Here is a 16160-nt window from a genome sequence, read left to right as displayed (position 1 = left end):
ACTAAGAAACAGCTTGTTGCATTCAGAAGAAACAATGCTCCCACTAAAATATAGTTCTTGCCTGATTTATTTACTGATTTATTATCTTGGTGCAAGGCTGTGGCTGAGGAGGGAAATTCATCTGAGTGGAATTAAGCTGACGGGATTTTGAGCTAAGAGGGGTTGCTTGCTTCTTTTTGAGTGATGACTTACTGAGAGACTGATAAAAGTATTTTTTGGGGGGCACTAGGGGACAGATTAGGAATGTGAATAAATAAATAAACAAATAAATAAATAAATAAATAAATAAATAGATAGATAGTATTTTTCGCTTTCTGAGGCATTGGATAGGAAGTCTCTCTCCAGACTGATGGCTCTCTCACGCTCTGTCCTTTAGTTGCTGGTCCCTGCCCGCAGCCGCATCCTCCAGATTGCTCAGTAAGGGCTTGTTTCTCACCCAAGACAGCACGGGGAACTACGCCCAACCGCACCTCCTTCATCCTAGTGTTGGGCCCGAGAGCTCCATCCACACTTAGCCTCATCATGGTGTCTCATTCCCACAGGGGCAGTTTGCACACGACAAAACCAAACAAAGAATCAACAAAACCAGGAGCTGGTTCTTTGAGAAAATCAACAAGATAGATAAACCCTTAGCCAGACTGACCAAAGGGCACAGAGAAAGTATCCAAATTAACAAACTTAGAAATGAAAAGGGGGATATAACAACAGAAACTGAGGAATTCCAAAAAATCATCAGATTCTACTACAAGAGCCTATACTCAACACAACTGGAGAATCTGGAGGAAATGGACAATTTCCTAGACAGATAACAAATACCAAAATTAAATCAGGACCAACTAGACCATCTAAACAGTCCCATAACCCCTAAAGAAATAGAAGGGGTCATAGAAAGTCTTCCAACCAAAAAAAGCACAGGACCAGATGGTTTCAGTGCAGAATTCTATCAGACCTTCAAAGAAGACCTAACACCAATACTCTTCAAACTATTCCACAAAATAGAAACAGAAGGAACCCTACCCAATTCCTTCTACGAAGCCACAATTACGCTGATACCAAAACCACACAAAGATCCAACAAAGAAAGAAAACTTCAGACCAATCTCCCTTATGAACATCGATGCAAAAATACTCAATAAAATTCTTGCCAACCGAATCCAAGAACACATCAAAACGATCATCCACCATGATCAAGTAGGCTTTATCCCAGGGATGCAGGGTTGGTTCAATATACGGAAATCCATCAATGCAATCGACTACATAAACAAACTCAAAGAAAAAAACCACATGGTCATTTCATTGGATGCTGAAAAAGCATTTGACAAAATTCAGCATCCTTTCATGCTTAAAGTCTTGGAAAGAACAGGAATTCAAGGCCCATACATAAACATAGTAAAAGCAATATACAGCAAACTGGTAGCCAGCATCAAACTAAATGGAGAGAAACTTGAAGCAATCCCACTAAAATCAGGGACCAGACAGGGCTGCCCCCTTTCTCCTTATCTTTTCAATATTGTACTTGAGGTACTAGCTCGGGCAATTCAACAACATAAGGAGGTCAAAGGGATACAAATTGGAAAGGAAGAAGTCAAACTATCATTATTTGCAGATGACATGATAGTCTACCTAAGTGACCCAAAAAACTCCACTAGAGAGCTCCTACAGCTGATAAACAACTTCAGCAAAGTGGCAGGTTATAAAATCAACTCAAGCAAATCAGTGGCCTTCCTATACTCAAAGGATAAGCAGGCTGAGAAAGAAATTAGGGAAATGACCCCCCTTCACAATAGCCACAAACAGTATAAAGTACCTTGGGGTGACTCTTACTAAACATGTGAAAGATCTGTATGACAAGAACTTCAAGACGCTGAAGAAGGAAATGGAAGAAGACCTCAAAAAATGGGAAAACCTCCCATGCTTATGGATCGGCAGGATCAATATAGTTAAAATGGCCATTTTTGCCAAAAGCAATATACAGATTCAATATAATACCCATCAAAATCCCAACTCAATTCTTCACAGAGTTAGAAAGAGCAATTATCAAATTCATCTGGAATAACAAAAAACCCAGGATAGCTAAAACTATTCTCAGCAACAAAAGAAATTCTGGGGGAATCAGTATCCCTGACTTCAAGCAATACTATAGAGCAATAGTGTTAAAAACTGCATGGTATTGGTACAGTGACAGGCAGGCAGATCAATGGAACAGGATTGAAGATCCAGAAATGAACCCACACACCTATGGCCACTTGATCCTCGACAAAGGGGCTGAAAACATCCAATGGAAAAAAGATAGCCTTTTCAACAAATGGTGCTGGTTCAACTGGAGGTCAGCATGCAGAAGAATGCAAATTGATCCATCCTTGTCTCCTTGTACTAAGCTCAAATCCAAATGGATCAAGGACCTCCACATAAAGCCAGACACTCTGAAGCTAATAGAAAAGAAACTGGGGAAGACCCTTGAGGACATCGGTATAGGGAGAAAGTTTCTGAACAGAACACCAATAGCATATGCTCTAAGATCAAGAATTGACAAATGGGACCTCATAAAATTACAAAGTTTCTGTACGGCAAAGGACACCATCAAAAGGACAAATCGGCAACCAACAAATTGGGAAAAGATCTTCACCAATCCTACATCAGATAGAGGGCTAATATCCAATATATATAAAGAACTCAAGAAGTTAGACTCCAGAAAACCAAACAACCCTATTAAAAATGGGGTACAGAGTTAAACAAAGAATTCTCACCTGAAGAACTTCAGATGGCAGAGAAACACCTTAAAAAATGTTCAACTTCATTAGTCATTAGGGAAATGCAAATCAAAACAACCCTGAGATTTCACTTTACACCAGTCAGAATGGCTAAGATTAAAAATTCAGGAGACAGCAGGTGTTGGCAAGGATGTGGAGAAAGAGGAACACTCCTCCACTGCTGGTGGGGTTGCAAATTGGTACAACCACTCTGGCAATCAGTCTGGCGGTTCCTCCGAAAACTGGGCACCTCACTTCCAGAAGATCTTGCTATACCACTCCTGGGCATATACCCAAAAGATTACCCAGCATGTAATAAGGATACATGTTCCACTATGTTCATAGCAGCCCTATTTATGATTGCCAGAAGTTGGAAAGAACCCAGGTATCCCTCAACAGAAGAATAGATGCAAAAAATGTGGTATATATACACAATGGAGTACTAGTTTCAGCCATTAGAAACAATGAACTCATGAAATTCTTAGGCAAATGGATGGAGCTGGAGAATATCATACTAAGTGAGGTAACCCAGACTCAGAAGATGAATCATGGTATGCACTCACTAATAAGTGGATATTAACCTAGAAAACTGAAATACCCAAAACATAATCCACACATCAAATGAGGTACAAGAAGAACGGAGGAGTGGCCCCTTGTTCTGAAAAGACTCAGTGAAGCAGTATAGAACAAAATCAGAACAGGGAAGTGGGAAGGGTTGGGTGGGAAAACAGGGGGAGGGAAGGGGACTGATGGGACTTTTGGGGACTGGGGGTCCAGAAAAGGGGAAATCATTTGAAATGTAAATAAATATATCAATAAATTAAAAAAAAATAGAAAAAAAATTGTAAAAAAAAAGTATTTTTTGGGGACACTAGGGGGCAGATTAGGAATGTGAATAAATAAATAAACAAATAAGTAAATAAACTAGATAGATAGATAGTATTTTTCGCTTTCTGGGGCATTGGATAGGAAGTCTCTCTCCAGACTGATGGCTCTATCACGCTCTGTCCTTTAGTTGCTGGTCCCTGCCCGCAGCTGCATCCTCCAGATTGCTCAGTAAGGGCTTGTTTCTCACCCAAGTCAGCACGGGGAACTACGCCCAACCGCACCTCCTCCATCCTAGTGTTGGGCCCGAGAGCTCCATCCACACTTAGCCTCATCATGGTGTCTCATTCCCACAGGGGCAGTTTGCACACGACAAAAGTGGCTACTCCAGGGTGACTGGCTTGTGCACCTGAGAAGAGCCGGGGTTCTCTGCTTTGCCTGGGACACCATGAAAACAGCAATGTCATGACTGGGGGCGGCAGGGGTGGGAATGGGGGGTGGGGTGTGATGGGAGTCAAATGGCCTGAGTTTGCGTTCTGCTCCTATCCAAAGGTCATGAGCTAAGACCCTGGCAAGTTAGAGAGCCTTTGTATACCACGCCGCTTCGTTAAAGGGGATAATAGCTGTGCAATGGTCCTGTGGGCCTATAGTCCCAGGTATCTGGGAAGAGAAGATAAGAGAATCACTTGAGTCCATGAATGTGACCAGCCCCGACAACACAATTGAGACCCTTGTCCCTAAAACAAAGGGGGGGGGAGGGGTGAGAGACTGACTCAGTTCATGGTTTGTAATGAGGATTGAATAAATAATACACAGAAAGCACTTCTCAAAAGTGCCCACGGGAGGCGCTCCACAGATGTTTAACACTATCTAGTTATGCAAAAGGGTTAACCCAAGAATCTACTACTCACTACTTACAATGAGGGTGGTAAAGACAGTAGCCTGTTCTTACAGCCACCACAGCAAACACATCTTTGCTACAGAGGAGCGTGTCAGTACCCACAGGGCGGTGTGAGTCAGGCTGACTCCTAAGTGGGTTGTAAACGCAGCACCCAAACCCTCTCTCCACCCTTGCTCCTTAGCCAGTAAGCAAGCTTTGCAGGAAAGGGGACGTAGGAAGGGAGTTTGGACAGTAGAATTTTTTTTCCCAAGGGACTTCAAACTCTTGGGGACCTATTCCAAGGGACTTGGGGAAATAAACCTCTTGCTAGAAAAATCTGAACTAAACAGCAAGTCATTTTAATCCCAGCACTCAGGAGGGTGACAGAGGCAGGTGGGTCTCCGCCTTTGGGGAAAGCCTGGTCTACATAGTTCCAAGCTAGCTACAGGGACAGGGAGAGCCTGAGAGAGAGAGAGAGAGAGAGAGAGAGAGAGAGAGAGAGAGAGAGAGAGAGAGAGAGGGAGAGGGAGAGAGAGAGAGAGAGAGAGAGAGAGAGAGAGAGAGAGAGGCAACACTGACTAGTTCACCAAGCCTTAACACTCCTAAAAGAACATTTTCCTTTAGAGTATGCTGTACAAGGGACTAACCTAGACATTTTGTTTTTGAAAGTCTCAGGAAGGCAATTATTTGAGAAGACAAATAATTTGTCCTGAGAAGACAAATTCTCACCAATGGCTTCCTTGACAAATACACAACTAGGGCCGGATGTGCACTCCTTTAATCCCAGCTGGTCTTCAAAACCAGGCCAGCCAAGGCCACATAGTGAGACCCTATCTTAAAAAAAAAAGAAGAAAGGAAGGAAGGAAGGAAGGAAGGAAGGAAGGAAGGAAGGAAGGAAGGATCACACACACACACACACACACACACACACAAAACTGTACTCAAAAAATAAATAGTTTTCCCACATCACGATGTACATGTACTATAAACTTTACTCAGTGAATAAGGACCAGAGAGAGAATCACAAGTTCGAGGCTGGCCTAAGTTGCATCCTTCTTTCAAGAAACAAGTAAGCCAACCTCATTGCTTTCCTCACACTTGATGGCTCAGAATTTTGCTGGCCTGAAGCTGAGACAGATACACCTTATGGCCATCTCTCTAAGTCTCAGGCAGTTTTCTCTGTGAGCAAGCCCCTTACCATCACCATTTGACAGCGACAAGGGCAGTAGCCCTCACTCGGGAGAACCTGAGATACGGCATGCCCCAGCTGCAGCCAGAACAGGCTCAGGTCATCTTTTACAACAAAAATCAGGTTTGCTTCTAGAATTCTTTCCTCACAGAGACCAAACCAGCAACAGCAAGCAAGCAAACAAACAGAACAATTGCCCTCGAGAAATACCGCTATGATCTGAGTAACCAGGTGAGGGAGCTGGGTGGTTTTTGGATTTTCTTAAGAGTTCTTCAGCTCCGATCACCCCTTAACGTCTAGATTCTTCCCTGATTCCTAGAAGTCAATGCCATATTAAAAAAAAAAAAAAAAAAAAAAAAAAAAAAAAAAAAAAAAAAAAACGCCCAAAGACAGCACTGGGACCATTAAAACTACTTTTACCAAAGAGGGCTGAAGAAGTGGCTCAACAGTTAAGAGCATGTGTTGCTCTTGCAGAGGACTCGGTTTGGCATTATGACCCCTAACTGTGGGGAACCCCAGTTCTAGATGACCCAGCAGCCCACGTGGTGCACAAGTAGAAATGCAAGCAAATCTTAAAAGTAAAATAATAATTAAAAATGGAAGCCATAAATAGCCTGAAATTTCCTTTTTTTAAGCATAAATCTGTTTTGTGTGCTTTTCAGAAAAGGAAAGGAAAGGAAATGGAAAAAGGAAAGGAAAGGAAAGGAAAGGAAAGGAAATGGAAAAAGGAAAGGAAAGGAAAGGAAAGGAAAGAAAAAAAACATTCGGGTTTGCCAAGCACTGCTGCCTTTAGGTGAATGAGTGTGAGAGGGGAAAATGGACAGGAGAAAGGGCAGTTTGAAATTCTGGTGACTTTGAGAAGTCTAAGTCCCTTCCAAATAAGTCTCTACTCTAGCTGCAGGACCTCAGGTGATTCCTTTGTCCTTTCTGAGTCTCACCTGATCTATTGAGATAACAACCCTCTCCGCTCAAAGGAACAAAAAGCCCTTCCGGTGGGCGTGCATAAGGTGGAGACTCCTAATCCAACCTCTCTTTTGCAAGGTTTTCTTTGGGAAAGCTTGTAGGTGCCTCTCCTGCTACCCAGGGATAAAGACCATGAAAGGGGCGACATAGATTTTTTTCTCCCGGAAGAAAAATCCCAGCGTTTTAGGGCCTGTCACGTACTGAGCAATCCAACCCCAAAGCTGGACCATTAGAGACTGTAGAAGGCAGAGCAGCGAAACCCCAGAGTCCTCCGGGCCACTTACAAACAGGGTCTTTCCATTTTCAAGGGTCTCTTCAAGCGGATGCTGGCGGGGACCGTCTTCTCGATGAGTTCATCAATGCTCTAAAATTTAAAAACGCAAGCTGGTGAACACGACAGGCAGTGCAAAATTCCTGAGTTAAGAGAGCCACCTCAGTTTTTCATCTTCAAAGGCTGGTAGGAACTTCATTTAAATCGTCTAATTAGAGGTTCTTTTTAAAGTGAAACTTTAGGAAACAGAAATATTTTGGAGGAAAAAAAAATGATGCAGCCGGATGGTAAATCCGCTACTCTGGGTTCGGGAGCTGCACTGGAGCTGACAGGATTAATATTCTCTAAGTAGGGAGCCTTCCTCCTTTCCGGGCAAAATTAGGGTTCGTCTGGAGTTGGGGATAATTTTAAAATGCACTTTAAAAGAGCGGGAACAGCGGAAAAGTTAAGAGAGGAAGAGGCACCAAGATTAAGAGCTCGCTCGCTTCCAAGCTGGGGCCCGGGACGCAGGAGGAGGGCAAGTTAGGAGCCCGGAGGCCCGGCGGGCAGAGCCCCGGCAGGGTGGAGGGTGAAGGGGCCTTACCGCCAGCCCCAGCGCCTGCAGCATCTCCCTCCGGTCTTTGTCTCCCGGGCCGATGTGTCTCCGAGCGAAGTCATCATGTCTGGGCAGGAGGCGCTCCAGGAGGCGCGAGGCCCCAGCCGCACCACGGTCCCCGCCATCGCCGCCGCCGCCGCTGCTGCAGTCCCGGCTCCGCGGCGCCCAACTCAAGCCGGTGCCGCGAGCCAAGCGGTGGCCGCCCCCGGCTCCGCGGCCCAGGCGCAGTCCCCATGCCCTGGCACACAGCTGCATGTACGCCGTCACCTCCCCAGCCTACGAGGGTCAGCGGCACTCTCCGGCCCTCCTCTGGCCCCAATGACCCGAGAGTGACTGCTGCAGTCCCTGGGTCCCCCTTCCCGACCCCAGCGGGCAATGAATGGGTGCAGCGAACTGCACTAACTCTTGCAAAGTTCCTCCTCCCCTCGAGGCACCTGCTCCGCACACTTTAAGCGTCGCCCGAAGGCGGGCGGTAGGATGGGACCAGGAAGCCTTTAGCCAATGGGAATGGGTTGTGGGGCGGGGCAAGGCAGGGCCCTCCCTTTCTCTCTCCTCCTCTTCTCCCACCTCCTCCCACTTCTTTACCCCTTTCAGCAGTTGGGTGGCGTCCCCCTGCCCAATAGCTGGAAGTTTAAGGTCCCCGTTCGCGCTTCTTACACGGGGTTCAGGATGCTTCATAGATCCACTGAAAGGGATGTAGGGCCGGTTGGAGCAGCACTAAAATTCGTGACGTTCCTGGACTAATGCACTGAGACAGAATATGAGTCTCATATTGAAGGAAGACTCCAATAGTTAGTTGATTTCCACTCACTGACTTTAGGGCCACATCTCGTGAGAACCACTATGATCAAGTGAAGGTTCTTTCACAGTTATGGAGTCTGGGCAAAGAGCACAGCCCATAAAATATCTTATGCTTAAATCTTTATATAAAATGTATTTTATTTTTATTTATTTGTGTGTTGGGGAAATATGTCTGTCTGGGTATCTTATGCATGCCTAGTGCTTGCAGAAGTTAGAAGTGGACATCAGATTCCCTACAAATGGAGTTGCAGGCTGTTGTGAGCTACTATGTTGGTGCTGATAGCCCAACCCTAAGAGCAGCAAGTGCTCTCAACACTGAGCCAACTTCCTGACCCCACTTTTGTTTTGAGATATGATGCAATGGAGATCAAACCATTGGAGCTAGCACTGAGCTACACCCCTGCGCCGGTCTTCCTTAGGTAAATGCATTTCTCTCCCTCCTTCCTTTGTCTGCCCTCTTCGTCCCCTCTGCACTGGTTTGATACGCACCCATTCCTGAAATTCAATCTTCCTTTACCTGGAATGCATGAGTATGCTGTTGGTATAATGGATATATTTTGACTTCCTGCGTAAACCTAAACAGATACTGTAACGGAAGCAAAAGCATCTTCAGGAAGTTGACCCCAAGGACAGGAACTTGGGTCTGGCCTATCTGACCTTTATACATACCCTTAAATGATGGCCTTAGAGTTAAAGGGAAAGAGAAACTGGGTCTTGGGAATGACACATGAAACAGTGTTGCCTAAACTATCAGGGGCTACTAATGTGTCTGTTGCAGGCCAGTCTTTGCTAGACCAAATAGTTACTAAGTTAGGACCTTCCAGTGGAAAGACTTGTAGGGAAGGCTAACCACTGTCATGAGTTTGTAGGTTAAAATGACAGGTCAGAAGAGAAGAAGACTTTTCAATGCTCTGAAAGAATCCCTTCATTTCTGTTGCTACAGAAGAGTATATTTAGCAAATTAATTAGACCCAGTGTTGGGTTGACAAATTTCCACACAAGTTGACTTCATAACCTTATTTGTTCTTCTATATAAACATCAGAATGAGGACATTTTAGTAGTTTGGAATGTACACGATTATTCTACTGAGGTAAGCTGCATGTGGTAGTATTTATCATAATTACCATACCTGAGAGGTAAAGGCAGGAGGATCCGGAGTTCAAGGTCACTCTTGGATACATAGGAGATTTGTGGATAGATGAATTGTATGTGGCTTTGTCTCACCCCCAATGTAATACACCCCCCTCAAGTCTCCCTTGATTGCTGAACCAGCTCCTTTTCTAAAAAAGATTTATTTTATGTATAGGAGTACATTGTAGTTGTATAGGTGGTTGTGAGCCATCATGTAGTTGTTGGGATTTGAACTCAGGACCTTCGGAAGAGTAGTCAGTGCTCTTACCTGCTGAGCCATTATCTCACGAGGCCCGAGCTCCTACTTTTTTTTTTTTCTTTAAACAGATTGGCCATACCTTCCTTGAAGGTCCTATAATCTCACCATAAGGGCGTTAATCATGGAAGGACCTGTCAACATCTCTTAGCTTCTAGACCCATAGCCCAAGTCAGGTCTCAGCGTATACTCCAGGAAGATGAGTAAGACTTGATGTCCGACAAGAAGCTTCTACAGGGAACAAATCATAACCCATTGCTCATATACTTTATCATGACAAGATTTCTGCTAGACATTGGATTCCTGACCAAGTGAAAATTGAGGTTATATGGAAGTTGCTCATGTTTGTAGCACCAGAGATTATGTATCCAGTTATGAGGTGGTTAGTGTTAATTATCCACTTGACAGAATCTAGAATCACTTGGAAAAGGAGCCTCTGGGCATGATTGTTGGGGGTGGAGTATCTTGATTAAGATAGAAAGATCCTTCCTCTGTAAGTGGCACCTATTTCCAGGGCCAGCTGAGCAGAAGCACGCATGCATTTCACTGAAGATATAATGTAACCAGCTGCTTCCAGTTTCGGATACCTTAACATTCCCCCCAGGATGTATTGTAACCTGGAACTGTAAGCCAAAGAAACCCTTTCTCCCTTAAGTCTAGTTGGTCAGAGCACTTCATCACAGCAAGGAGAAAAGAAACAAAGGCAGTATATAACCTCAACCAGCAGTGGCTCTCAGTTCTGGTAAGTTGGCTAATGAAACCTAGCACAATGATCTCTTCTGTAAATCAGGCCAACATGGCTGAAAGTTGGTGCAGCTGAGAAAGGAGGAGCCTGAGGCTTGATGAGAAAAGGACATGAGTGTAGAACTTCCTTCCATTGAAGCATTGGTTTGGTAAGAGGACACACCAGAAGTTTTGGAAGCCCTGTCCTTGCCTTCCTATCCTCTGCCAAGTGTGGTGTTTTGTTTGTTTGTTTGTTTTGGTTTTTTGAGACAGGGTTTCTCTGTATAGCCCTGGCTGTCCTGGAACTCACTCTGTAGTCCAGGCTGGCCTCGAACTCAGAAATCTGCCTGCCTCTGCCTCCCAAGTGCTGGGATTACAGGTGTGCGCCACCATGCCCGGCTCAAGTGTGGTGATTGTAGTGTTAGATGCAACTGATAAAATAGGTTCCTGTGTTACAGCCTGTGGTAGTTTGAATATGCTTGGCTCATAGGGAATGGTACTGTTGGGAGGCTTGGCCTTGTTGGAGGAAGTGTGTCACTGTGGGCCTTGGGCTTTCCTCTGCCTAGGCTCTATACATTGAGGAAGAGAGCTTCCTCCTTAGCTACTGCCTGAGATGCCAGTCTCTCCTGGTTGCCTTTGAATCAAGATGCAGAACTGCTGAGCGTGGGGTCCGCAATGGAGGAGTTGGAGGGAGGACTGGAGGAGGTGAAGGGGTTTGCAGCCCCGTGGGAAGAACAACGATGTCAGCCAACCAGAAGCCTCAGAACTCCCAGGGACCAAACCATCAACCAAGGGGTTCACATGGTTCCAGGCAAAAGTGTGGCAGAGGAATGCCTTGTTGGGCATCAGTGAAAGGAGAGGTCCTTGGTCCAATGAAACCTCCATAGATACCCCAGCGAGAGGAAATTGAGAGGGGGTAGATGGGAGTGGGTTGGGTGGATGTTGCGTCCACCCTCGCCAGCAAAGAGGACGCAACACCAGGGAGTTTCTTCCTTCCATGTTTTACTTGGGACAGCTTGAATTAAGCTTATTTCTTCTTTTGGCAGCCCCGGGCTCTCTCCCAGCCTCACCTTACTACTCAGCCCCATCTGCCAAGGGAGATAGCCAGCTGTTTCCTCATGGGTCAACTAAGTGAGTACTTAATTAGCATGTAAGTGTGATGAGGAATACAGCACACTGCGCATGTACTCAAGTGATTTACTACCAGGGAGCTGCATGTGGCCAGCGCCATCTTGTAATAGAGATGAACAAAGGGTGGCTTACTACAGGTGGAGGGGCATCTTTTTGGAGGCAAGGGGTGGGAGGATAGGTTGGGGGTTTTCTGGGAGGAGGAAAATAGGGGAAAGGTATAACATTTGAAATCTAGATGAAGAATATATTCAATAAAAATTTTTTAAAAAAGAAAGTAAAAAAAGAGATAAGAAATTTTAAAAAAGAAAGTAAAAAAAGAGATATTATATTAAGAAATAAAAAACATGTTTGCCTTTATAAGAGTTGCCTTGGTCATGATGTCTCTTTATAGCAATGGAAACCCTAACTAAGACCCAGTTGTAATTGTGCAATCCCAGAATGGTAGAACCCAGTGGCAGCACTAGCCAACAGAAAAGTGACCCTGATGATCTATAGGGGTATAGATGTTACTTGAGATAATAAACTAAAACTTAGAAAGTCACCAAAACAAAGAGACCTTATTTAAACTACGACCCAATTGATGGGTGCCTCTTAGGTGTAGAGATCTTGAAAAAGGATCCTGCTACAGATATAGTGAACACTTCTCTCCTGTTCTACACCAGCCGACCTATGGCTACTTACCAAAGAAGTGATAATATCTAGGCTCTGGGTGGATTACTATTACCTGGTTCTGTGATGATCCTGAGCCCTGAAGATCTGTAGAAACAAACCACAGTCCACAGTGAGTTATGAAAGACAGCTCACCAATGGACACCTGGGCTTACAGTTTCAATTCCAGTGCATCAGGAGTGTGAGATCATTACGCTCATCCTTACCATAAGAAAAGGATAGGCATGCTTTAAAAATAAAAAGTTAATTAATTAATTAATTAATTTTTGTGAAATGAGAGAATAGGGAACACAGTGGAGGTGTAATTGCCTACCTCCAAGGTGACAGTACAGAGTAGTATCATAGACCCTGTGATGTCATAGAGTACTTATGGGTCCCAAAATGCTTTGTGAATCTTCATCTCATTCTTGTACAGAAGCTATGCTAACCTCTGTTTCTATGAAATTGTAGTATATGCCACAATGTAAACACATTATATATATATATATTAAATGAAGGACTGGAGATAAATATTTAGCGACTAAAACACAGGCTGCTCTTTGAGAGGTCTGAGGTTTGATTCCCAGCACCCACAATCATCTACAACTTCAGTAACAGGAGATCTGGTAGTCTCTTTCAGTCTCTGAGCCATCAGGTACACACATGGCACACAGACATACATGCAGGCAAAACATCGATACATAGAAAAATAAATTTTAAAAAATACCAGGTTTAGTAGCACATATCTTTATAATACAAAGAAAATTAGCCTACCCCCTTCCCTACCCCAAGATACAAACCTAAAATCATTTTAGGAAACCAGGTAAGAGGTCAGAGCCCCCAAATATTTTTGGCATTGTTGGCCTCTGGCAAAAAATCAGAGCATGGAGAGGCCCAAGGCTATTTCTAGCTTTAGCTTAAAAAAAAAAAAAAAAAAAACCTGGCTATTTTTCTTTGGAGTCTTTTTACTCTGTACCAAGTCACCAGTTTCAAACTCTGGTTGTCATTATTTAGCCCCCAGCACTTAGGAGGCAGAGGCAGGGGAATCTTTGTGAGTTCCAGTCAGCCTGATCTCCACAGTGAGTTCCAAGGCAGCCAGGGCTACATAGTAGTGATGCCTGGCTCAAGAAGACATGTGTGTGTGGTGTGTGTGTGTATGTGTGTGTGCATGTCACAACACATTCATGGAGGTCAGAGGGCAACCTTGAGGAGACAGTTCTCTCCTTATACCTTCCATGCATTAAACTTGAACTGTCAGGTTTGCACAAGTGCCTTTACTGGATGATCCATCTTGCTGGCCTGAAAAAACAAAAACAGTTACTATTTTACACACACACACACACACACACACACACACACACACACACACCAATTTCTACAAATACAAGGTCAATCTAGACAACTCAGCTACAAACGTGTAATAGTGTATAAATGTATTTACTCTTGGTGAATTGCTGGTCTGATTTGAAGGGAGTCTGGTCTTGGGATGGGGGTGGGGATCTCCCACACTAACAAAGCTTAACTCAATGGAACCACAGTAGGTTGCAGGCTGATAATGTGAGAACCATCTCTCTGTTAGCCTGAAAAGACAAAAGAGAACGAAAGAGAACCATGATGAGACATTCCACCTCTCTCCCTTCCCTCCCTTCCCTTCCCTTCCCTTCCCTTCCCTTCCCTTCCCTTCCCTTCTCTTCTCTTCTCTTCTCTTCCTTTTTCCTCCCCTCCCCTCCCCTTCTCTCTCTTCCCTTCTCATCTCCTTTCCCTGCCTCTTCTTCCCTCTCTTCCTCTTCTCCTCTTCTCTTCCCTTTCTGTCTTCTTTTTATTTTCTTCTGTTCTTCTTTTTTCCTCCCTTCTTCTTTCTTCCCTCCTCCTCCTCCTCCTGTTTCCTGTTCCTCTTCTGCCTCCTCCTTTTTTTTCTTTTTTTTCTGTCTTTTGGAGATAGTGTGTTATGTAACCCAGGTTAGCCTCAAGTTCCCAGTGTAACCAAGACTGGCCTTGAACTCCTGATTCTCCTCCTATATCAGTCAAATCCTGGAATCTCAGTTTTGCATCACCACATCCAGTTTGCTGAGAACTTCCATCATAACAAAAGCCTGCTCTCCCAAAGAAAGGACTTTGCTAGAATTTTGTTCAGACTGAGGAATGGAATTCCCTTTCCTCCCCTCTTCTTCAGGCATAATATAATAAATACACATGCTCAACTGGGTAAGTATAAAACCAAAGGAAACCCTGAAGCCAGGGAGAGAGTAGGAGGTGACTGAAAAGTGTTATCGTTCAGAAATATAGAGAAAGGTCACAGCCCAAAGCTCAGGCCTGTGAAGAAACAGACATGTGACCAGAACATTACAGAACAATCACTGTCCCCTCAAATTACTCAAAAAGTTCAGTAAGTCTCCAGTAATGGCAGCTGTTGGATATACTGTACAGATTCTGTGAAGGAATCTGCAGGAAACCATTCAGAATATCAAGGGAGAAAAAAAACAAGGTCACTCTAAGAAATGGAAGCACGTGTCATCTTTGTCCATAGAAAATGAAGCATAGCCTAACTTCCTGGCAAAATTAAAATAAATCCTTAATCTGAGTTTTACATTATATCACACACACACACACACACACACACACACACACACACACACACACACGGAAATAAGAGGTCCAAGGACATATCTGACTTTAGTTTAGAAGTAAGCTAGTTATTTTTCTTTGGAGTCCTTTCACCTTGAACTTGTGTGTGTGTGTGTGTGTGTGTTTGAGATAGGGTTTTTAATTTGTTTTTTGTTTTTTGTTTTTTTTTTTCAAGACAGGGTTTCTTTGTGTAGCCCTGGCTGTCCTGGAGCTCACTCTGTAGATCAGGCTGGCCTGATCTCAGAAATCCCCCTGCCTCTGCCTCCCAAGTGCTGGGATTAAAGGCGTGTGCCACCACAGCTTGGATACCTTGAACTTTTTAAAAAAATATGATTTTAGGGAGCTGGAGAGATGGCTCAGTGGTTAAGAGCACTGACTGCTCTTCTGGAGGTCCTGAGTTCAAACCCCAGCAACCACATGGTGGCTTCCAACCATCTATAATGAGATCTGATGCCTTTTTCTGGTGTGTGTGAAGACAGCTACAGTGTATTCACATATATAAAATAAATAAATCTTTAAATATATATATGATTTTGGTGTCTTTAGTCCCAGCACTCAAGATAGAACTCTTTGAGTTCAAGTCTAGCCTGGTCTACACAGTGAAAAATCCAGGCCAGCCAGGCCTACATAGAGAGACTCCCTCCCCCCACCTCCCCCGCGCCCTTCTAAAGGAAAATCATTTCTTTTATTTTACCTATGTGTATGAGTGTTTTGTATGCATGTATATGTGTGTGTTCATAAACATGCTTGCACATTTTATATGCATGTACATGTGTGTGTTCATAAACATGCTTGCACATACGAAGGTCAGAAGAGGGTATCAGATTCCCTAGGACTGGAGTTGCAGAAGCTATGAGCTGCCACATGGGTGACAGGAAGTCTTTTGCAAGAACAGAAAGTACTTTTAACCATGATGCTGTCTCTACAGCCCTTATACCACAAGCATCACATCAGACTTTCAGTGAAAAAGTATACAGCTCGAAAAGTTCAGAGAACAGCACAGCTTAAAGAAATAAACCATATTTAGAACTAGACGCTAAAGTGACATATATGACAGGATTATCATGCAAGAAATAAAATAACTATAATTCTGTTTTTAAGCTTCCATTATTTTAATATGTATCTGTATATTTGACCTTAGCCACAAGGCTATACAATAAAATACATATTTTTCCCTAGGTAGAACTGGCTTTATTTCCTGGTGTATTGGAATTATTCACAGTCGTGAAAATGCCCTCTCTCATGAACACTGCCTGCTCTTAACATACCCCCATCAATTCAGGTAAAAGAGCACCCCATATTCTGTCCTTCTCCACATTCTATCAGGCCTCCGCCCATTTCTATTCAACTTCCCCACGTCTTAAGGCATGGA

At 43.9% G+C, this 16160-nt stretch overlaps 1 protein-coding gene across 1 annotated transcript in view; it reads right to left on the bottom strand.

Annotated features, from left to right (window-relative positions):
• Gldc (glycine decarboxylase) overlaps nucleotides 1-7921 on the bottom strand; it is an 88985-nt gene extending 81064 nt beyond the window's left edge. The window contains exons 1-2 of the mRNA XM_052187334.1: nucleotides 7461-7921; nucleotides 6895-6970 (exon numbers count right to left, since the gene is read on the bottom strand). Coding sequence (XP_052043294.1) covers nucleotides 6895-6970; nucleotides 7461-7727 — 343 coding nt within the window. The 5' untranslated portion in view covers nucleotides 7728-7921. The remainder of the gene's footprint in view (nucleotides 1-6894; nucleotides 6971-7460) is intronic.
• Nucleotides 7922-16160: the final 8239 nt, after the last annotated feature.

This window comes from Apodemus sylvaticus, chromosome 1 (assembly GCF_947179515.1).
Source record: "Apodemus sylvaticus chromosome 1, mApoSyl1.1, whole genome shotgun sequence".
Classification (NCBI taxonomy): Eukaryota; Metazoa; Chordata; class Mammalia; order Rodentia; family Muridae; genus Apodemus; species Apodemus sylvaticus.
The sequence above is the reverse complement of the archived record's forward strand: the minus strand, read 5'-3'. Positions and strand labels throughout refer to the sequence as shown.